The sequence below is a fragment of the Mesoplodon densirostris genome, chromosome 1, assembly GCF_025265405.1.
Source record: "Mesoplodon densirostris isolate mMesDen1 chromosome 1, mMesDen1 primary haplotype, whole genome shotgun sequence".
In the NCBI taxonomy this organism is placed as follows: Eukaryota; Metazoa; Chordata; class Mammalia; order Artiodactyla; family Ziphiidae; genus Mesoplodon; species Mesoplodon densirostris.
The window spans coordinates 105917444-105940709 of NC_082661.1; the positions used below are offsets into that span (position 1 = coordinate 105917444).

At 50.1% G+C, this 23266-nt stretch overlaps 1 protein-coding gene across 6 annotated transcripts in view; it reads right to left on the reverse strand.

Moving 5' to 3' along the window:
- Window positions 1-23266, reverse strand: part of FAM193A (family with sequence similarity 193 member A) — a 176575-nt gene that overhangs the window by 54908 nt on the left and 98401 nt on the right. For 4 of the 6 annotated variants that reach the window (XM_060106847.1, XM_060106841.1, XM_060106867.1 and 1 more), the window contains 5 exons: window positions 23045-23190; window positions 22540-22707; window positions 19250-19484; window positions 13004-13128; window positions 8118-8265 (listed from right to left, as the gene is read on the reverse strand). In XM_060106847.1, the coding sequence (XP_059962830.1) occupies window positions 8118-8265; window positions 13004-13128; window positions 19250-19484; window positions 22540-22707; window positions 23045-23190 (822 nt within the window). The remainder of the gene's footprint in view (window positions 1-8117; window positions 8266-13003; window positions 13129-19249; window positions 19485-22539; window positions 22708-23044; window positions 23191-23266) is intronic. The other 2 variants (XM_060106859.1, XM_060106823.1) reach the window with 1 other exon arrangement.

Genomic DNA, 23266 nt, shown 5'->3' on the forward strand with positions numbered 1-23266 from the left:
CAAGCATCAGACTTAATGTGAAACCTCCAAAGATTTCCACAAAAGCCAGGAACTGAACAAGGATGCTACTGCTAGTAACACTTTTACTCATGACGCTGTGAAGATTCTAGCTGAAGTGAAAAAACAAAACACAAAGTTCAAATGCTAATAAAGAGGATAAGACAAAACTATTATTATTTGTAAACGATATCATGGTCTCCTAGAAAACTCAAAGCAATCAATTCCAGAACTATTTGAGAGATGATAACATGGTGAGATGACTGGACACAAAGCAGAACTCAGCTTTCCTATAAGGACCAGCAATAACTCCTTAGAAAATTTATTCCACCATTTAAGATGCTACTAATGATAGTCCCTAAAAACTGTAAAACACCTACGTATAAATTCAGTAAGAAATGTACAAACTATAAAACCATAATATAGGCTATAAAAGACAACCTAAAAAAAGAGATACATGCCATAGTTTTGGATGGGAAGATTCAATATTGGTGCTAATTCTTCCTTTATGTAACATGGGTCTTCAGTTTTCAGGAGAAACATTTTTCTTTCATGAGTAATTATTACTGTTGCAAATTTTAAAAATGATTTAAAATGAGCTAAACATTAGAAAAAGTAATCATTTCTTTATCTTATTACAGAGCTCAGTACAGAGTTGTTTGATAAATATAATCAATAGAAACCTCCTCTTTGACCTTCTCTTTGCAGCCTCTGGGATTAATTGTGTGGAACATTTGGGTACCTGTAGGCTTATATATGCGTCACACAACAAATAAAGGATAAATCTTTACAAGCAAACAAGAACAACGGATTTCAAAGCTGTCAACTGTCTCCCCATGGCCATACTTATTTGTGAATACTAATTATTTTACAAATGTGCAACATTTTGCAATCTTGAATTACTATGTAGTTTCTAAAATGCTACTTGATCAGAAGAGACTGATATCCATTCCAAGGATTCTAGAATGACTGGTACCCTCTGGATGCAACTAAAATTGCTCGATTTCCCTAATTGGTATTAATGGCATTGTAGTTCCTTGACAGGTGAATGAAAGTAAGAATGCACCTTTGGGTTGCTTTAGTGAAAGAGGATGGTTTTCCACTGTGAAAAGACAGAGAATGCTTTTTTTTTTCCCCTTGTAAAATACGTGTAACATAAAATAAACCATCTGAACCATTTCAGTGGTATCCCCATCTCTCTTCATCTTGCAAAAGTGAAACGCAGCCCCCATTAAACAATAACCGCCCACCTCCCCTGGCCCCCGGCACCCACCCTTCTACTCTCTGTCTCTATGGATTTGCCTACTCTAGGGACCTCAGGTGAGTGGGATCAGACAGGATGTCTTTTTGTGTGTCTGGCTTATTTCACTTAGAGTAATATGTTCAAGGTTCTTCCACGTTTTTAGGTCTTCCACATAGGTCCTTGATTCACTTTGAGTTACCTTTTCCATATGGTATTAGATAAGGGTACAACTTCATTCTTTTGCAGGTGGATACCCAATTTTCCCAGCACCATTTGTTGAAAAGACTGTCTTTTCCCCATCGAAGGGTCTTGGCACCCTTGTCAAAAATCACCTGACCATATACGGAAGGGTTTGTTTCTGGGCTTTCTACTGTATCCACTGGTCTGTATGTCTGTCTTTATGCCAATACCACACCACTTTGATCACTGTGGCTTCGTAGTAAGTTTTCAAATCAAAAGTGTGAGCCCTCCAGTTTTGTTCTTTTTTTCCCCAAGGTTGTTCTGGCTATTCTGAGTTCCTTGAGATCCCATATGAATTTTAGGATGGGTTTTTCTATTCTTCAAAAAACATCATTGGGATTTTGATAGAGATTGCACTGAATGTGTAGACCACTTTGGGTACTACTGACATTTCAACAATATTAAGTTGTCCAATCCAGGAACACAGGAATGTGTTTCCATTTATTTATGCCCTCTTTATTTTCTTTCAGCAATGTTTTGTAGTTCTTATTGTACAAGTCTTCCACACCTTCTTGAGTAAGTTAATTCCTAAGTATTTTACACTTTTTCAGTGCCACTGTAAATAAAACTGTTTTCATAATTTCCTTTTCAGATTGTTCACTGTTTGTATGTACAAATGCAACTAATTCGTGTGTGTGCACTCTGTATCCTGCTACTTTGCTGAATTCACTTACAGTTTTTAAATTCTAAGTTTTTTTTTACAGAGTCGTTAGGATTTTCTACATATAAGATCACATCATTTGCAGAGATCGTTTTACTCTTCCTTTCAGATTTAAATGCCTTTTATATCTTTTTCTTGCCTAACTGCTGTGGCTATATTTTCTAGTACTATGTTGAATAGAAGTGAAAGCAAGCATCCTTGCCTTGTTCCTGATCTCAGAGGATTAAAGGCTTTCTTTTAATCTTTCATTTCTTTTAAAATTAATTTTTTTGGAGTATGGTCACTTTACAATGCTGTGTTAGCCTCCACTGCACAACAAAATGAATCAGCCACACACATACAGATATCCCCTCCCTTTTGGACTTTAATCTTCCATTACTGAGGATGATGTTTGCTATAGGTTTTTTATATTTGTGGCTTTTATTATATGGAGGTAGTTTCCTTCTATTCCCATTTTGTTGAGTGTTTTTAATCATGAACGATGATGAATTTTGTCAAATGCTTTTGCTGCATCAACTGAGATGATCATGTGGTTTTTCCTTACTGATGTGGTACGTTATATTAATCAATTTTCATACCTTGAAACATCTTCGCATTCCAGGAATAAATCCTACTTGATCATGGTGTAGAATCCTTTAAATATGCTGAGTTCTGTTTGCTAGTATTTTGTTAAGGATTTCTGCATCAATATTCATAAAGGACACTGGTCCGTAGTTTTCTTTTCTTGTAGTGTCTTTGTCTGGCTTTGGTATCAGACTTATGCTGGCCTCACAGAATGAGTTAGGAAGTGTTCCCTCCCCTTCAGTCTTCTGGAAAAGTCTGAGAAGGATGGGTATTAATTCTTCTTTAAATGTTTGCTAGAATTCACCTTTGAAGCCACTGGGTCCTGAACTTTTCTTTGTTGGGAGATTTTTGATTACTGATTCAATCTCCTTACTAGTTATAAGTCTATTCAGATTCTCTATTTCTTCATGATTTAGTCTTTTTTAAAAAAAAATTTTTTTTATTTATTTATTTTTGGCTGTGTTGGGTCCTCATTTCTGTGCGTGGGCTTTCTCTAGCTGCGGCGAGCGGGGGCCACTCCTCATCGCGGTGCGCGGGCCTCTCACTGCCGCGGCCTCCCTTGTTGTGGCAGCACAAGCTCCAGACGCGCAGGCTCAGTAGTTGTGGCTCACAGGCCCAGTCGCTCCGCGGCATGTGGGATCCTCCCAGACCAGGGCTCGAACCCGCGCCCCCTGCACCGGCAGGCGGATTCACAGCCACCGCACCACCAGGGAAGCCCTTCATGATTTAGTCTTAGTTGGTTCTTTGTTTCTAGGAATTTGTCCATTTCATCTAGGTTATCCAATTTGTTGGTGTACAACGGTTCACAGTACTCTCTGGTAATTCTTTTCATTTCTGTAGGACTGGTAGTAATGTCCCTACTTCACTTCCGATTTTAGTAATTTCAGTCTTTTTTCTTTTTCTCTTAGTCCATAAGCTGAAGGTCTGTCAATTTTGCTGTTCTTCTTGAAGAACCAACTTCTGGTTTCACTGATTCTCTCTACTGTTTTTCTATTTTCTGTCTTTGTTTACCTCTGCTCTAATCTTTATTATTTCCTTCCTTCTGCTAGCTTTGGATTTAGTTTATCTTTTTTTTTCTTTCTACAAGTTGCAAAGTTAGGTTGTTGATTCGAGATCTTTCTTTTTTAATGTAAACATTTATAGCTATAAGAACAAGTTTTTTTTTTTTTTTTTTTTTGCAGTAGGCAGGCCTCTCACTGTTGCGGCCTCTCCTGTTGCGGAGCACAGGCTCCGGATGCGCAGGCTCAGCGGCCATGGCTCACGGGCCCAGCCACTCCGTGGCATGTGGGATCCTCCCGGACTGGGGCATGAACCTGTGTCCCCTGCATCGGCAGGCGGACTCTCAACCATTGTGCCACCAGGGAAGCCCAAGAACAAGTATTTTTAAAGAAATAAATTCACTTTCAGTTTTACTTTTTAAGATCGTATTTTCCTTTTAGAAAACATGTATATTGTTATTTTTACACGCACTCCATTTTTATCAGAATAGCAGCGATAATACTGTGTATTGGGGCTTCCCTGGTGGCGCAGTGGTTGAGAGTCTGCCTGCCAATGAAGGGGACGCAGGTTCGTGCCCCGGTCTGGGAAGATCCCACATGCCGCGGAGCGGCTGGGCCCGTGAGCCATGGCCGCTGGGCCTGCGTGTCCGGAGCCTGTGCTTTACAACGGGAGAGGCCACAACAGTGAGAGGCCCGCATGCCGCAAAAAAATAAATAAATAAATAAATAAATAAATAAATAAATACTGTGTATTATATTCCTATTATATTCCTAGCAGCAAGGAGATTATTGCTTAGCACAGCGCTTAGCATACTGCACAGTAAGTCACCATTTATCTTCTTTCTCTTCACCTGAATTATCATTTTAGTTACACTGTTTTCCTGAAATCATCTAAATAAGATCACAAGTTATTGATATCATCAGAAGCTTATACTGACAAAACATGATGGAAAAGTCAGGGATAAATCAGACCCCCCACTCTAGTGGATGGCACCAATCTCTGCAGAAGGAACCACCAGCTGCAGTGGAAGCCCCTTCAGATAAACTCCAGACTGAAGGCTCCTCTGCGACAGACAGCGAGCCCCCTGCTCGACACGAGGACTAGCACTGCTTACAGGCCCTCAGGCCTTCGTTTGCACTTGTACTCACGAATGAGCGGCTCCCCACTGCCACTATGGAACTCTGCAAACTCCCCGAGTAGCGTTCAGCATCAAACACGAAGTTCAACAAGCCCCACTGTCAGGGCCAGAGATGCAGGGGACCTCATAGGTCACCTAGTCCAGCCACATCTAAGATTCCGATGTCAGGACTCCCCTGGTGGTGCAGTGGTTAAGACTCCACGCTCCCAATGCAAGGGGCCCGGGTTCGACCCCTGGTCAGGGAACTAGATGATCCCACGTGCATGCCACAACTAAGAGTTCGCATGCTACAACTAAGGAGCCCACATACCACAACTAAGGAGCCGGAGAGCTGCAACTAAGGAGCCCGCCTGCTGCAACTAAGACTCAGTGCAGCCAAATAAATAAATATTAAAATAAATAATAATTTAAAAAAAGACTGCTGTCAATTCACTTCTGCATGTCTCCTCTAACAGGGAGGGGGCAGCTCTGTCTTCCTGTGCTTCTCCCTGGGGTCAGACTTCAGTCGCTGGGCTGGAGGTCTCTCTCTCCATACCTCCTCACAGCACTGAGGACAGGGGCTGCCCCAAGTTCCTGAGGCTGCACTGCCATTTCCTGTTGGGGGTCTGGCCTGTTCAGAGATGCCTTGAGGACAGACAGTGCAGCCCTCCCATCTGGACTCCAGAACTCTGTCTAGGACTCTCCCCAGAACAGGCTTCCAAGTGACAGTCTGTTTGCTGCTGCCCATCAATCCTTCAGCATCTGATCCGCCCTCCAGTTGATTTGCCAGGACCCAGCTTCTCTCTACACATCTGTTACTACTGTAGATACTAACGGGGTGGCAGAGGGGCCCAAGGCAGAGCTGCCAGTGTCGCTGTCCAGGCCCACAGCAAACACTGCTGGGGGCGCCGTCTGGACGGACTGTCTGTTGTTTTCCTTGCAGCAGTTTATTGCCCACATGGACCCAGAAGGTTCTCAGGGGATGCGGCACATGGCTTGTGAGGTTCTAGGGTGTCCATACAAATGGTGCCTCCCTCCTCTCCTAGTCCAGGGACCCTGAAGACAAACTGAGGGCAGTGTAAGCAGCAACCCTTGGTGAGGACAGACTCATCCTCAGTCTGCTGGACGGGGGCTATTTTCTTCAGCCTAATGTTGGGGACAGGGGTTCCGTGACCTGATGCAATCCACCCTTCCTGTAAGCTGAGCCGGCAGGACAGAGACTTAGCAGGTGGCGTAACCTCGTGGGTTCCCACAAAGCAGCCCAGACCAGCTCCTGTTTCTCACACGTCTCTCTCCCTGAGAAGCCTTCGCACATCACTCGTTCTTTTAAAGCAAGAATGCCTCATCAAATTTCTTCCATCATCAGCTTGGGCCCCGACGACAAGAGTTTAGCCAGGGAGAGGCTGGCATCTAGTCTTTGGTCTTTTTCTGAAGGTCCCTCCTTCAGAGAACTGATGCCTCAACGTCCCGGCAAACCACGGCTCCCAATTCTCCCCCCTCCTCTGTACTCTGGATAAACCACTGCACTTAACTGACGTGGGGTTCCCTCTAAGGGTAACCCAGTAACCGGCTCGATGCAGCTCAATTCAGAACACAAGGGACTGTTTACTGAAGTCCTGCTTTTTAGTAACCACACACACACACAAAACTGATTCAGAATTATATAATACAAAGGCTCAAACAAAACCAAAATGTCATCTAATCCGATTCTGTCATTTCACAAGTGCGAGACTAAGGCCCAGGGAGGGGAAAGGCTTGAATGAAGCTCACCAATCTGGGGCAGGGCCTGGCACCAAGTGCCCTTCAGGGTCCTCCTCAGGACCTGAGTCCAGAACACCCCGAGGAACAGGCAACAGCCCCTGTCCCCACGCACCAGTCTCCCCTCCGGGCTCCTGTGCCCTCTACTACCTGGACAGCAAACTCCTGCAAACGGGCTGGTGCACGTGCAGGCAGCAGAGGGGAGGGAGCTGTCTGCTCCTCTGCCTCTGAGTGACTCAGCTGCCGGCTGCCTGGCTGCACAAGGCCTCAGGGGACGAGCTGGTTGCAGGTCCAGGTGGAGGATGCACAGGGATGGCAGCTGGAAGGCAGCCGGGGTCACGGCTACCTGACCCTGCGCCAACATTTGCAACCTGGGGCCAGCCCTGCCCCCACAGCGGCCGAAGCTGAGGCGTCAGTGGTCAGCGATGAGCCACAGCTGGAGAATACGAGTGCCCCAGGGGCCCCAGGACAGCGGGGAGCATGTGCCAGGTACAGGGTGGCTCCCGAGGCCACGTGCTACACACGCAGCAACTGTGGAAGAGGCCAAGCGCATGGCACCGGCGGAGCCACCTGCCCAAGACAAGCTCGGCTCCACAGCGCTGAGTCCTGTCACGTTACCAAGGCACACCTGACAGAGGGGAAAGTCAGTATCACGTGGGAGAATGTAGTCAGAACCGTTCTCCTAGGTTCTGAATGAGAGACTACTTATAGTAACGGTCCCTGAGGCTGCAGAGGGAGAACTGCCACACAAAACACGGAGCGAGGCTGGCATGAACAGTGACATGGGCACACGCCAGCCCCTTCCTTCTTCCTAATCCCTCACCACGCTCAGGTGGCAACGCCGAGACGAAGCGTCACAGCCAGCGGCCAGGCGGCACCCAGGATCCCAGGCAGACACTGCACCAGCACCCGCCCTATGCCAGAACCAAGGTTCTGTTTTCCTACAGCCTCACAAGTACAACACAGAGCTCCGTCACTGTTTCCTTATTACTCCTCACACCCTGCATTACCCTGGAAAACATCCACACTGAACGCCTCCCCTGCCCAACCCTCCTGGGGGTTTTAGAAAGGCGGGCTGGCTGGCCGGGACGCCGGCTGGAAGCCCTGCCCGCAGGCCCCATCCCCACAGCAGCGCCTGCCTTCCACCCTCCTCCACCCCTGCAGACCACCTGCCCAGCACAGCCGTGTGTGTTCGTGTCTGCGCTCCCACTCGACATGCTTAGGGACGGGGGGAGAATGGGCTCTGAAGCTCACGTGTGGCCAGTGTTCAGTAAACGGGTCCTGACATGACCAGGCTCAGCCGTTTCCAAAGGCCTCAGAGGCCCCCGCCGGCAGCACCGAGGCTGGGCAGCAGCCTGTGCCCGTGACCGTGGCTGTACCCAGGCCAGCAGGGACCTGACCGGCAGCTGACCCTGCGGGCATGGCTGGGCGTCCCCTCCGGAGCAGCAGCAGCTGGGAGCCCCCGTTCGCACCCCTCCCCTGGGCACACGGCCCCTCGCGGTGGGCTCCTTGCGGCCGCCCCGGCGGTGCGCACCCACCTGCTCGTCCACATAGGCGTCGATCCTCTTCTGGCACTCCAGCCACTCCTCGGCCACCCCGCGCAGCTCCTCCTCGGAGCGCTGGTACCGCTGCAGCAGGGTGCTGTACGTGTCCTCGTTGCAGGTGTCGTGCGTCGTGGTCCCCAGCCTGGGGAGAGAGGCCTTTCAGCACTCTGGCCATCATCTCCCCTCCCGAGGTGGCAAGCGGGGCACCACCACACACCCCACGAGGCTGCTGTGCAGGATGAGTTAAGCACACAGCCCAGGCACCCACGACAGTCTGGCCTAGAGAAGAAGCTCCAGGAAGCAACAGCTCCTAAGAAAAAAATGGGTGGTGAGTAACGCTGTTCTACAAAGACTAAGGCCCAGAGATTCAGTTCACTAGATGTGGGGTCGTAAACTATTTTTCCCTACTGAGATTCACTGACCCAGAGAGAACAAAACATTTAATGAGAAATACAAAATTTGGACCTGGTTTTCAAATCAAGTAAAACAGGAAATTCAGTTCAATAAAAAATATAATTATAGTTTCATTGACTCTGTGTATCTTGTTAAGAAAGATGGTAAGATGGCAGATGAGAAAATAAACAGAAAACAAAAGACACAAATAGAGGTAAACAGCTGAGCTTCTCAAGAGGAGGGTGGCATGGAAGAGGAGAAGCAGGAGAGTGGGGGAGGGGTGCAGGCTCACAGGCAGGTTCTCTTCAGACACCGTTCCTTTTCCTAATACCTAAACATGTCAACATCTGAACCAAAGCAATGGTGATAAAGACCTCATAACAAAGCATTTCAAAATCAAAGGCAACACTTATAATCGCTCAGGAGCACAAAGATGATGTGCAGGCTTAATAACCACTGCTGTTTACACGGAAGAACTGAAGTTACCCACTGGGATCAGTGATGCCACACCAGACAAGGCTTCTAATTACAGGCTAAGTTACACCTACTTGTTCACACTCAGACTCAGACACACATGCACTTACAGACATATGTTTTGAAATGGAAATGCTCCCATGTTAAGTGAGGAAAGGACTATGTCACCATGTGTAAAGATGCACATGTGTGGGAGGCGTGGACACTGGAAAAAATCTGGAAGCAGCACCCAGTTGTTTATGGTACCTACCTCTCTTCAGGGTTTCCTTTGCTTTCAGAACTGTATTGCAGTGACAATCTAATAATTTTATAATGAAAATAAACAATAGCGATTTAAAAACAAGAACTTTTCCACGGGTGCAGACACCTCCCTTTCCACCCTGGTGACCACTGCATAAAGACGCACGTCGTGCGAATGGACTCATTCTTGCCGAAGCCGTCTACACCGGCTCCATCACTTCAAGGAGGGAGCATGTGGAAAACAGGGTCACTGAAAAGCTGCACGGGAAAGCCCAGAGCCAGGAAAGGGCACGACGCAACCCACGTGGTGATGGGGCTGGCTCAAACACCAAGGCTGTCCCCAGGAAACAAAAGTCCTCAAGACCCAGAATCCAGGGCCTCTCGAGGCCCCCCTGGCTCCGCCCAGCATGTGGGCGACCCCAGGCCTGAGAGCACGACAGCCCACGAGGCAGTGATCTTCTCCTCAAGCCCTGCCTCTGCAGCCCTGCTCATCACAAGCTGATTTCCACTCTTCGTGCAAACCCCACCTTCCCCATTAGGCCACCCAGAAGACTGGGGTGGAGGTGGAGGGGACTCGTGCCCTCCCCCGGCTCCTGCCCGAGGTGAGAACCGCTCCCCTCCTGTCCTAAGCGCAGACTCTACTTAGAGCCGGTGGAGGGCAAAGCAGCCGGGGGTCCTAGGACTTCTGTGGTGGGGCACTCAGAGCACAAGCTGTAGGCACGGGGCTGGAGTCCAGAGAGGAAACGGGGAGCTGCTAGACTGCAGAAAGTGTCCTCAGGGTCAACAGCATCAATGGGTCAGCAGACAGGTTACTACCTAAATATTCACTCTGCAAACACATGACAGTTAACAGCTGGTAATATCTACTATGAATATTGTCTATGTGAAACAGTAAGTGATAAGGAAAATGAGATAAAATCAGTTCAGGTACGTTTACTGACAAGCCTAATTAAACATTCCCCTAACAATGAATATATCAGTATACTTAAAATAAAGACCACATTGGGCAATAGCTACTAAAACCACCACAACAAATAAGGAGACACAATGGGGCTCCTGGTCTTGCCAGAGGGATGGAAGCAGAGTCTGACAGGGCTTCTGGTTTCACACGAACTCTCAGGCAGCACAGACAGTGGCCTGCTGGAGGACCCAGACCCTGGCATCGCTACACGACAAACGGAGCTGGTTCCTTAATGGGTAAGTTGTAAGGGAAAGTGGACAGGGGTGGGGGCCTGCATGTTAAAGAATCTCAAAAGGCACAGAGAAAAAGGGGCCAGGAGTGGAGGTCAGTGTTTAACGGTGACAGAGTCTCTATCTGGGGTGACATCCAAGTTTTGGAAATAGTGGTGACAGTTGCCCAACGTTATAAATGTAATTAATGCTATCGAATTGTACACTTTAAACTAGTGAACTATATCGTGTGTGAATTCTATCTCAATAAAGCTGTTAAAAAACAGAGAAACATAACTTTCCTAAATTAAGTCAGTTCCTTTAATGAAGTCAACCTTTGGGTAGATCATTTGTATTTAAAAAAAGAAAAAAAAACTACAGCAAATAAAAAAGCAGGCAAGACTATGGAAATGCACATGAGTAATAAGAGAATAAAGAAAGGGGGACTTCCCTGGCGGTCCAGTGGTTAAGACTCCACGCTTCCACTGCAGGGAGCACACGTTTGATCCCTGGTCGGGAAGCTAAGATCCCGCATGCCGGACAGCGCGGCCAAAAAAAAAAAAAGGAGAGAGAATAAAGAAAGGGAATCACGGGATCGCTGTGCAAGCCAACTGAGTGACAGCTCTGGGCGAGGCTCCTGTGCCCGGTGGGGCATGCAGATGGACTTGCTTCTAGGTGAGCACGCTGGGGTGGGGCTAAGGGATGTTCACCTGCTATCAATCCATTCAGTTTACATTTATTTTGTGTAGTTTTCTGTATCTGTATTTTACTTTAAAATAAAGTTAAACAAAATGCAGGCCCAGAGACAAAGTGTCAGTGTTAAAATACTCACAACTATGGATTTTGTGTGCCACAGACATAGTTATTACTTTAGGGGGTAGTGCTTGTATATAAGTTGTCACAAAATTTTTAGGAGTTGTTAAATAGGTATCTGTAAACTAGAAGCTCAAATCTGAACTGTTCTTGGGTCCAACAAAGGTGTCTCCTGGGGAACTCGAAGGAATGGCTCCTTCTGGTGCCCCAGAATCCTGGGGAACGCCCTGCTTGCCTTCTCCCCAGCTTCCATCCCCATCTCTATGCACCCTGTTCCTCACCCGCTCCTGGGAGCAGCTCTGCAGCTTGACCCCAGGATTAACACTTTAGACTCTAAAACACTGCTGATCTTTGGAGACACCACCATTCGCAATGAGCAAGATGAGAAATCCAGAGCCAGGGCACAGGAAAAAGTGGAGTTCTATAACACATTTCAGGCTTCTGCCACCCACCCACGGTTTGATGAGAGGCCCATCAAACTCCCTGGCTCACCATAAAAAGAAAAAACAAGGCTAAATACCCTGGAATGCTACTATAAGGACCCCCCCACCCCCCCATGCACACACAAGATGCGTGTCTTTTTATAAAAAGTACTCTTGCTGGATTTGAGCATTGTAACTGGGCACAATCTCCATGAGGGTCGCGGTTAGGACACTCATGTCTCTGTGCAGCCACCATGGAAAGTAACGGCGCTGTCAGAGTGGGCGGGAAGCAGGCGGTGGTGCGGGAGATGCTGGAAGCAGGGTGCGGGCCACACCAGTAACTCTTTGTCCTGACCACCTTAGCCCCAGTCCTCCTTCCCTAGCTGCTTTTAAGGTTATTCTTGCTCCGGAGGTAAGGGTGAGAAGTGGGAATAGCTAGGACCCCTCAAATAGGAGTTAGGAATACAGGAAACAAAGACTGGATTGAAACATGGATTTCAAGAGAAAAAAAAAAAAGGTGACTACTGTGTAAGTTAACTTCAACAATAATATACTGACGTAAAAATAATTCCCCTTCTTTGCGAATCTGGCCCAACCATATTTTGGTGTGGACCTTTAAACCAAGATGACTACAGTCTGTGCTGTTCTATGATGCATCTACAGCCTGGCAATCTGTTCACAGGTGGTAAGCAGATGAGGAACAAAATCACCCGCTGCTGGGCTGAGGTAGCTCACACCTGGCTCTCTAGCACAGGGACAGCAGATCCAAGGAGGGGCCCAACTTGTCAAACCACCTCAGAGCAAACACCCTGGCTGCACTTTCCCCTTCCCCCTCACCAGGGCAAGCGACCCAAGGCTATACTTGGGACTCCGGGCTTGGCACACCTGGTGAAGCCCCACGGAAGCTCTAGAGCAGAAAGAAGAACCAAAGCCACGAGCCGCGATGTGGAGCGAACGCTTGAGAGACCTGACAGCGTGTCTAACACCTCCCCTAGCGCCCCGGAGCCCTTAGCACCACCAGCCCTCCCCTGGCCCCCCAAGTGCCCCAGCACAGACCACACCACAGCCACCTGGCAAAGCCTGGGACCTGTCAAGTGAACTGCTATGTTTACCGCAGCTTTTCCTTATTCAGGAGAAATCTGTGATGCTAAACCTTAGTAGCAATGATACTGGGTTTATTATTTTACAGTTCAATCGTATTACTCTTTGGGTTTTGAGCTTTCTAGCCAAACTGTATTTTCCCCTAAGCCCGGTAATTTTCTGGCAAGAACTGCCCCTGCAGTGGCATTCAGGTGCACACCTGCTGCACCCCAGGGACAGGAGCAAGCCATCACGCCAGCAGGACACATGCAGGTGGAGACCAAGTACCTGATCTGTGACACTAGTGCCGGCAGGCTGCTCTGGAGAAGCGGCTCCGAAAAGACCAGATCTTCAAAGAGGTGCTTATTGTGCAGCTCCCACGTAACCTGGAACTTTTTCAAGTGTTCATTTTCCTAGTTAGATAGATACATAGAAGATACACCCAATCAAAGACTGAAAAATTCCCATAAGGGTTTCTCCACCCACCCCCCCCCGCCAAACCCACATCCCTCTGTCCAGGCCCAGAACATTCTGCTCATGAGGGGTTGCTACTCCCTGTGCATCCAGCCTCCCTTCCAAATGACTCAACACAAAACAAAGGGGTGGCAAGATGCACACAGATGAGGGGACAGAAAAAAGAGAAACCAGCGTACACGCCCGGCAGCCATTTCTCATAACCATGCCTCCCAAATGTATCGCAAGCCCTACCTCTCAAACAACTTAAATAAATGCACACAAATCCTCTGATGCCAAAGGACAATCGTCTCTGAACCTGTCTTGAGAAGTCTCCCGTTCTGACAGACACAGTAACTTCCCTGCTAGTGACACTGTGTGGAAGGTCAGCTCTTTCTTTCCCTGGTAAACATGGGCGACCTCATCAGTTGCTTTCTTTCTTTCTTTCTTTCTTTTTTTTTTTGCTGTACGCCGGCCTCCCACTGCTGTGGCCTCTCCCGTTGCGCAGAGCCCAGGCTCCAAACGTGCAGGCTCAGCGGCCATGGTGCACGGGCCCAGCTGCTCCGCGGCATGTGGGATCTTCCCGGATCGGGGCACGAACCCGCGTCCCCTGCATCGGCAGGCGGACTCTCAACCACTGCGCCACCAGGCAAGCCCTCACCAGTTACTTTCGACCACAACTTTTGAACATTTGAAAGCATCCTGGCCATCACAACGAGTGACCTCCAGAGAAAACAGGGTGACCGGGGCAGACAGCGCCACGACCTCCCCACGTGCAGCGTTCACATTCAACAGCTTCTGGCCGCAACCACGCGTGTGTGAACCCACACGTCCGTCTGTCAGTCACACGTACACTACTCATGGTGCATCACCTCGCACCTGGGGAAACAGTCCTCACCTGAGTGACCGACAGTCTGGAGAGGCTTCACTGGGCATCACACTCCAGTCCCCTCTGAACAGGTGACTCATGCCACCCCCATGTACTGGTCTGTTCCTATTTACTGTGTAGCCCAACTGAGCTGAAATTATGACACCTGGAGACGTCAGGACATGATCTACACGTGGAGATCCCATTGCTCTGTGCCCTGATCACCGGTGGACGGAAGGGCTGAGAGAGCAACTTAGGGTGAGCAGCTCCTGTTCCTGAGCACACACCTGAAGGACGCTGCTGAGCACGTGTGCTCCTGCCCTACCATGCATGCACACCTGCTCTCGAGTCGCACGCAGCCCTCTGCTTGTACTCGAGATCCACACAGAGACTTGGCAGGGTATCTATGACATCTGCAGGGAAACTCAAACCCTCAACTCTGTCAACGTTTCCAGTGCCTGTCCTCACTGTACGTTTTACCAAAACACCAGTGCCTCCCAGGTCTAAATTTTATCATTCTTGTTTCACACGCAGCATCTCTTGGAGCAATTACGATACAGGAAAGCTGGGTGGGGCAGGAGACCAGCGTCTGGGAACCGAAAAACTAGGCCCAAGGCCTGGAATAAGGCCTGATTACAAGCACATATGAAGAACGTGCTTGTAATAATGACATAGCCACCGAGGCAGTGAGGAAAGGACATGTGTCACACACTTCAGCAGAGACCACTCTGCACAGGCGCTGTGCCAGCATGAGGACACAGAGACTAGCGCAGCAGGTCCCTGACTGCTGGGAGTCCCCAGGGGACAGAGGATTGGCGACGGTCTGATTTATGATTTGTCTCCATGACAAAGGAGCTAAGGCAGCAGCCAGACTAGGCCCTCAGCCAGATGAGAGAGGGTCCAGGGAAGGCGTCCAGGAGAGCCGAGGTCCTGCCTGGTCCCCCCTGTCAACCTCTGGGACAGAGTCAACAGTCCCTGCCCGCCAGCCTGTGAGCAGCCCTGGGCACTGAGCTACAGTACTTGCAGGGGTGGGACCACAGCTCTGGATCTGGGCTCACATTAACTAAAGGTAATAAAGGTCAAGATCGATTCACGAGGAAGATGTTTGGCATTGTTTATGAAATCTGAAATTATACTTCCAGGTGAGTCACGCAAGAGAAACACCTGATCCCAAACTCGTTTCACAACCTCAGATCAACTTGGGACAACAACACGTGCTAGTTGTACGAGTACTTCCCGTGGGCCAGGCCTGGATCCTAGTGCTTCCCACGTGCGAACTCATCAGCGCCCACAGGAACCCTGAACTTGGTGCTGCCGTGCCCCATTCACAGGCCAGAAACAGTGTACAGAGGCTGAGCAACATGCCCTGGGCCTGGGGGGACGGGGTCTGTGGGGGTTGTGCTGTCACAGCTGCTACAAAAGACGAGACCCGGGGGTCAGCAAAGACTTGGTGCTGCCCCAGCCGGAGGCCAAAGAAAAAGCTCCCGGATGACCTGAGCCTAGGCACTTCCACCCAAACCACTCGCACTTCTCACTTCACCTGCAGGGAGGTGTTTGGGGGTTGGAAGAAGAAAGAGGAAGTGTGTACACTCAAGTCCTATAGCAGAGCTTGAGAAACAGCTGGATATTCAAGATTCTTCTGGCCTTGTAAATGGAAATTCAGATTTCACAATTCTTACAGCCTGGGAAGGCATTTCCTAGGTGAATGGAGGCCTAACTTTGGTCCCAGTTTTATTTCAGTGTGTACAATCATTAGAAAACCTGTGGCCGGTTTGATGCCTGGGGGCACGAGCACATTTCCCAGGAAAGGCATGTGTTTGAAGACGCCTCTCTACGCCCTGACATGGTCCGTGGTCCTGCAGCGGCAGGAGGGCAGGAGGGGCTGTCTCCAGGGAGGCTAAGGGAGTGAGCACAGCATGAGCTGGCAAGGTGTGCACGGCGAGTGAGCTTACTGCTTCAAGGACAACTGACCCCACTTGTGGCCAATCCCAAAATCTGAGCTCTCAAGCAAAAATCAGAACTTTGGAAAACTTACACCTGCCACTGTGGCCTTGAAGCTTCTCCACATTTAAAGATCTTTCTGATGAGGGTGACAGGGATGGTGACAAAGGCCATTTTTTATATTGAATATCGTGTTGCCTAACATGACACTGAATATCTTCAGCAAGATCTGTGTAGCTCACTCAGTGAACCAGTGTTTTCCAAACGACCGACGTCTGATGCTAGAAAATGACTTGAAGTGTGAGCTTCACCAGTGAACTGTGACGGAACAGAGCCGGCTCAGCTCAGTGACATGGTTTCAGGTTCTACACTGCAGCTAACTATTAAGAAGCACTGGGACTCCGGTGTATTCTCTCAAAGAAGAATATCCACAACAAACTGAAAAGTCTATTAGACTATTCTTCCAAATACATATCTGTGGGAGGCCCAATTTTCTTCAAAAACTTCAACCCAAACAACCTATGAAGACAGATGGAGCACAGAAGCAGATGTAAGAACCCACATGTCCTCCATTAAGCCAGACACTAAAGAGATGTGCAAACATGTAAATGGTGCCCCTCTTCTTACTAAGCGTTTTGTTTTGGAAAAGTTTTTTTATTTAGAGATATGCTGTTTATGTTATGCAATGAGCTGTTATTTTAAAAGTGATTTAATGAATTATCTTTAAATTTCTCCGTTTTAATTTCACCACAGTAAATACTGATAGATAAAATCTGCACAAACAAAAGCTATTTGGGGCTCTCAGTTTTGTTTTTTTTGTTTTTTTTTGCGGTACGTGGGCCTCTCACTGTTGTGGCCTCTCCCGTTGCAGAGCACAGGCTCCGGACGCGCAGGCTCAGCGGCCATGGCTCACGGCCCCAGCTGCTCCGCGGCATGTGGGATCCTCCCAGACCGGGGCACGAACCCGCGTCCCCTGCATCGGCAGGTGGACTCTCAACCACTGCGCCACCAGGGAAGCCCCGGGGCTCTCAGTTTTTGTTTTTGTTTTTTTTTTTTTCGGTACACGGGTCTCTCACTGTTGTGGCCTCTCCCGTTACGGAGCACAGGCTCCGGACGCGCAGGCTCAGTGGCCATGGCTCACGGGCCCAGCCGCTCTGCGGCATGTGGGATCCTCCCGGACCGGGGCACGAACCCGTGTCCCCTGCATCGGCAGGTGGACTCTCAACCACTGCGCCACCAGGGAAGCCCTAGGGCTCTCAGTTTTTAAACTGAAAGGAGTCCAAGTCCAAAGATGCTGAGACTCTGAGACACGGACTTGGAAGTTAATCTCACCTCGGCTCTGTCAACTCTTACCCTCCTCAGATCATGGGGTAGACTTGGAAAGACGCTGTTATAAATCTGTGAACTGTTCTCAATCCGGTTTGAACACCCCAAACACAAAAAGAGATTTTTGAGGTAACTGGGACATTTTTCTGAGTGCACAGAAATCACCATCAGTTTTCTCAGGTGTGACAACGGTACAGTGGTTACATGGGATGAAGTGAGCTCGCAGAGGGGATCTGTGTGTTGCCCAACTCACTGACTTCTAGGCTTGGGGGTTTTCACATCACATGAACAGCCCCCCACCCCTGCCAAGGTCACCCTAGGCACAGGCCCTTGCTGTCCCTCCGGTGGGCAGGGTCTCTCCTGCCCCCTCAGACGCTGTGATCATCTGTGGTCCCAGCGTTATGTGCTGGACCTAGGCTGTACCTCCTATCTCCCAGGACGAGAAGAAATCTTTGGAGGGAATGCTGGCTTCTGAGCACATGACTTTCTCAGGATTCCACCAGCTTTTGATTTGTTTTTCCCTCCAAGGATTCTTGCCTTTCATGTCAACTCAGCAATGCGTTTTAAAAGATGCTACCTTGTTTTAGCCTGTGTTATCCAGAGTTCAGCTGTCCCCCTTGGAGGAAGGAAGAGTCCAGGTTACTGGTGTGGTGTCTCACTGGAAACCAAAGTGAGTATCTCCATGTGCAAAGAAAGTGAAATAGATCACTGACCAAATAGCTGTATTCTAAGCTTAGAGCTTATGCTCAATAAACACGGTTCAAATTATTTTCTGGTAGCTGAGTAAGATGGCGTGCACTCTAACCGGCCGAGGAGGGTGAGGCTGAGCTGGCCCTGGCTGGCTGGGGGGCGGCAGCAGTTCTCCGCACCGCTCTGGGCACCAGGCTCAGGCCAGTGTTGGCACAGGGGAAGCAGCAGGGGAGCTGGACTTCTGGAGGACAGGGAGACACTCAGTGAGCCGGGGGCGGGTGCTGCTTGGGACGCCCGGGGGTCAGCCCCTCAGGCTCGGGGCTGAACAGGGTAACCGCCTGCCCATGCATTCACCCGCTCCTTTTCTCACAGTGGGAGCTTCCCTCGAGGTTTTCGGGACTCACTTGCAGGAACGGCAATGCTCTACTGAAGTGATGCTTCTTGAGGAGCTCCGTGAACCCCCCGAAACTACCTGCAAAATTGGTTAATTTTTCTAACGAGGTCTATCAACTTTAGAGTCACATAAAGACCTTACGCTTAAAACCTTCGGAACCACTGGTTACTGCATTTGTTTCAAAATGCAGTTTTACCACTAAGAAAGCACCCAAAACCAGCCCAATGAAGTCTCACTTAATAATAAAATTTGAGTGATGATGAGAAGCTCCACAGACTATTAGTAAGTCGAGAAAGCAAAGACGGCTCGTCCCTCCTTCCAGCCGGCAGGTGCGCTTGAGGCTGTCGAGGACCAGGCCCAGGAACTGAGTTTCTACCAGAGGCCTCCTTCCACCCCGTTGTGGTCACTTCCCTTCTGAGGCGGTCAGAGACCGCCCGCAGGGGGTCGGCGACTTATGTGGTTCTATGACCCTATCCTCAGTGCAGCGCTGGGCTGGCGAGTATATCAGTGATGGCGAGCCGGGGGGCTGGACACAGGTGCCCTGCCGTCCCCATGCTCTGCACTCCACCTGAGAACACAGCCCCATCTGCAGAATTCACAGCACAGCCACTCCTCTGTCTCCTTCCTACTGTCACCCGCTCTGGCCCTCACCTCACACGGTCCCCATACCGTGCCCCCAGGACCCAAGGTCCCCGAGCAGTATTTCCGCTTTCACCCAGCAGCCAAGTCCAAAGGGGAGAGAAAGAGGAGAGGAATCAGGCCCCCAGCCCCGCCTGCACATCTCGGAGGAGGGGAGGGGCGTGACGGGCCTCCAGACCCCCCCACCGCCCCCCGCCCCGGGCAGGGGACGCAGCCAACTCACCAGCGTGCCGAGGAAGGTGCTGATGGTGCGCGCCGCCTGGCACAGGGCACCGTACTCCTCGAGGAGCAGGGAGATGAACTGGTGAGCTTGTGGGGGGCCCTGCAGGGCGGACGGCGCCTTCACCCTGGATGCCGCCGACAGCTGCCGCAGGAGCCGGACCTTCATCTCTAGCACGTACTCTCTGGCCTGCTGCTCCAGCCGCTGGTACAGCTGGTAGGGGTCCCGCTCGCAGAGCCTGCACAGGAGAGAGAGTCACCACTCGCCCGGAAGGGGGACCCTGGGACCCCGAAGGGTGCCCACCTAACGACAACCGCCGTCTTCTCATAGTCAGCCCGCTCGACACAGGGGGAGCCCCCAGAGTCACTGGCCAATCGGCAGTGACTGGCATCCAGTGAGAGCTCGCTGTCAACCCCCGTGGCGACGCCGGGTCAGACGCGAAGCCAGGTGGCTGGGCAAGTCCCCGGACTCAGGCAGCCAGCAGGTGGCAGAGCAGGCACAGAGGAGCCGCGCAGGGGCCACAGAACTGCCGAGCCCGGGAGACCCCAGCACTCATCTCTGACCGCTTATATGAGGACAGGTGAAAAGCCACGGCCCCCAGAGGTGACACCTGGGCTGCAGCACGGGAGCGGGCTGCTCTTTCTTCTTCCTAGGAATTCAGTATCTGATCCAAATGGGCCTCTTCTACTATTTTCATAATCAGAAGAAACTTTACAGACAGTATATCTCCTTTTAAATCATCCCACCAAAAAAAAAAAAAAAAAAAGCGGTAAGATAAAATGTGTAAGCTGAAGATCAGAGACAACAAATCGATACATGCCCCAATCAGGCCACACAGCAATGATCATTTTCATGAATTTCTTCCCTAACTTGGAGATCATCAACTTTCACAAACTTGTTCTATAGTAACTGGCATGACTATGTCTAAAGTGACCACTCGCTTCAGTTGTGCACTTCTGAGGAGCCTCCAGATGGAAACCTACAACCGCTGAAGCGACAACTACAATACCCGTCTAGAGCCCGTCACCAGGAGGAACCACCGTGACTTCAGCACACAGGCTGTAAAATACATTAAGCTGTAGTTCCTGGATTTGGATAATGAATCCTTTCACCTCTGGGCACCACGCTGGGTCAAAAGAGAAGACGGTAAGTTGTCACCTATTCCACTTTTAAGTCACCACACTACCTAGGTTGTAAAAGACAAGAGCCGAGTGACAATGGAACTTGTGTAGCCTTACAAAAAAACGTGGCCAGAGAAACAGTAAGAACTGATGGGACTCCCACTGTGTATTAATTTTTTAGCTTAGCATGACAATCATAATTTTAATTACTAGTACAGCAACTGTTCTCTGAAACAGAATGTATTTCATCTCTTAAAGGAAAGTCACAGAAGACTCAAAATGACACAGGGACAATCGAACTTACAAGGAGACTGGATGCCTCCTTCTTGGTTCTCTTCGCCTGCTGGAATTAGATATGTGTTGCATTTTATTTCTTTGTCCATTTCTGTATCTTATACATTTAATGACCTGACCACATGGTACTTTTGCAAGTAGACTTTTAAAAAGTGCTATGGCCAAGGGGCAGGAAGATGAAGACGCTGTGGAAGCTCACCGAGCCGTGCGTTCAGCAAGCACTGGCCCAGGTGGCTGTGTCAAACCCACAGCAGGAAGACGCCAGGAAAACAAACTCTCAGGCCGCTGGATGCTCAGAGCACATGCACATACAGAGTGTAATTCCAGGTAGTGGCAGTAACACGATAAAAAAGAAGGGAAGAGTTGATAAAGAATGATGGGGGAGGCCCCTTGGAGTTTAGGTCAGGTGGTCTCTTTGAGATGGTGACTCTGAAGTCTAAAGTGAAGGATGGAAGGGAGGAAAAAAAACCCTGAGCAAGGAAGAACATTCCAGACCGAGCAAAGAGCAGAAACCAGCAGGTGTGTGGAGGACGGCACGAGGGCCAGTGTGGCTGAACGCAGTGATGAGGTGCGAAAATGGGGGGCGGGGGGGGAGGGAGGCAGAGCAGCAGGATGCCGAGGGCCACGGAAAGGGGCAAAGGAGAGTCGCCGCCAGCTGTACAGGTCCTAGACACAGGCTTTACAGACAGCCCTTCCTGGTGTGTACTGGCATTTAGACAACAAGAGAAGGGTCCTTAGACATGGAGACTAGGAAAAACGTAGTACATGTAAAACATGTGAAAAACACACGACATATATATACCCAGACCTCAAATGGGGACGTGGAATTTTTCCATTCTTAATGGTATGTTTCATTACTAGAATACTGCTGTTTCCCAAACCTCTCTGCCATAACATCCCATCTGAACAATTATTTACTGAGCATTGCCTTTCAATTGTCTCTTATTTTATTTTGGTCTCTTCCTAAGCATTCACAAGCTGTGAAGCTGCAAGTGTGACATGCAAGTAATATATACTTTCCTAATATTCACTAGGAAACCTAACTTCTAAAAAAGGCACACACCACCTAGAGACATTTCATGTAGTCAAACCCTAGACATACCGGTCGAATCACTAACTAGTTAATACAGCCCATAGCCAGTCACCACACCCATCTCCAGGATGAACTCTACAGTACAGCGAACAAGAGGTTACAGAACCCCAAAGGCGCTGCATTCAAAACATGAAAAAAGGACCAAAATGAGAATCAGTTCATGGAATGCCTCGCTCAAATTTACTGCTTTTACTTGGAACATCTCTAAAAAGAGGAAAAAAATGGTACAAACTCTAAGGAAGAATAAAAATTACACCCACTTCAAACTCTGTGCTGTCACTGAGCACAAGGTCCCCGCTTGCGCAAGCGCGCCCTGCCGTGAGCCCCGCCCAGTGAGAAGCACCTGTGTGAACAGGCCTGTGACAAATGGCTCTCCGTCCGCCACCGGACCTCACGGGGCCTTGGTTTTCTCATCTCTGAAGTGGCATAACTGCCCCTCCTCCGTGGGGCGATAAAGCAGGAGAGCCTGAGAAAGTGCTCAGCATCATCCCGGCACAGCAAGTGCCCAGAAGGAGTCTTACTGTCAGCCTCAACACTAAGGAAGGGGAGAAGTACGTCCATGTGCTTTCATTACCAAGGTAATAAGCCTTCCATCAGAATGAGAATCTGAGAGTTCACCCAGCCTGTCTGCTGCAAGCCTGCCACATGCCCGGGGCTGAGCTCGCAGGACAAGCTCTCCCAACCCCGAGAGGGGAGTCCCCCTGAGCAGAGGGGAGTCCCCCTGAGCAGAGGGGAGGCCCGGGTGGGCGGCTGGTGGGGGAGGGCCGCGCCTGGGCAACACGCACCTGTCCACGAGCTCCTTCACCCCCTCCTTGTCGGGCACCAGAGACTGGTCCTGGTCGTCCGCCAGCGGGGTGCCCGCCTGCCGGTAGATGCAGCGGACCGTGTAGCGCACTTCCGACCAGTAGTTCTGCAGCTGCTGAGGTTCCCGCTCCGCCTCTGCCGAAATCTCCCTGGGGACAAACGCCCATAGGACCGGCGCCATCAGCCCCGGCACAGCCCCCAGGGCCCTTGGCCGTCAAGGCTCCCATGTGCCCTGGTCCGCCTCGGTCGAGCCGGGCCCAGAGGCCAATCAGGACCTGCGCGTCTGGCTCCTCTTCCCAGTCCTCTGGCAGCGGCAGTGACGGCCTCCCCAGCCTCCAAGTCGGAGGCATCCATCGACCCGAGATCCTAACTATTTCGGGGAGGCTCCCGCCCTTTGTGAGGACGCGCCTCCTCCCACCAGTCGTCAAGGGCAGCAATGAAGGAGGACCCCACCCCCCACAGGCGGAGGGTCCCCCATATCCGTACCTGCGCTCGCTGCAGGCCTCGCAGGCGCACGCGGTGTCCGAGGGGGCGGCCGTGGGCAACGGCTGAGCGCCCAGGGTGAGTCTCCCGCCACCGGCCTCGGGCTGCGAGCCGCCGAGCGGGGAGTGAAGGAGGAAGTCTTGACCCTGCTTTAGAGAAAAGAGAACAGACTCATTATGAGTAATGCTCACGGCCCAAATTCGTTACTAACTATTCAGGACAATG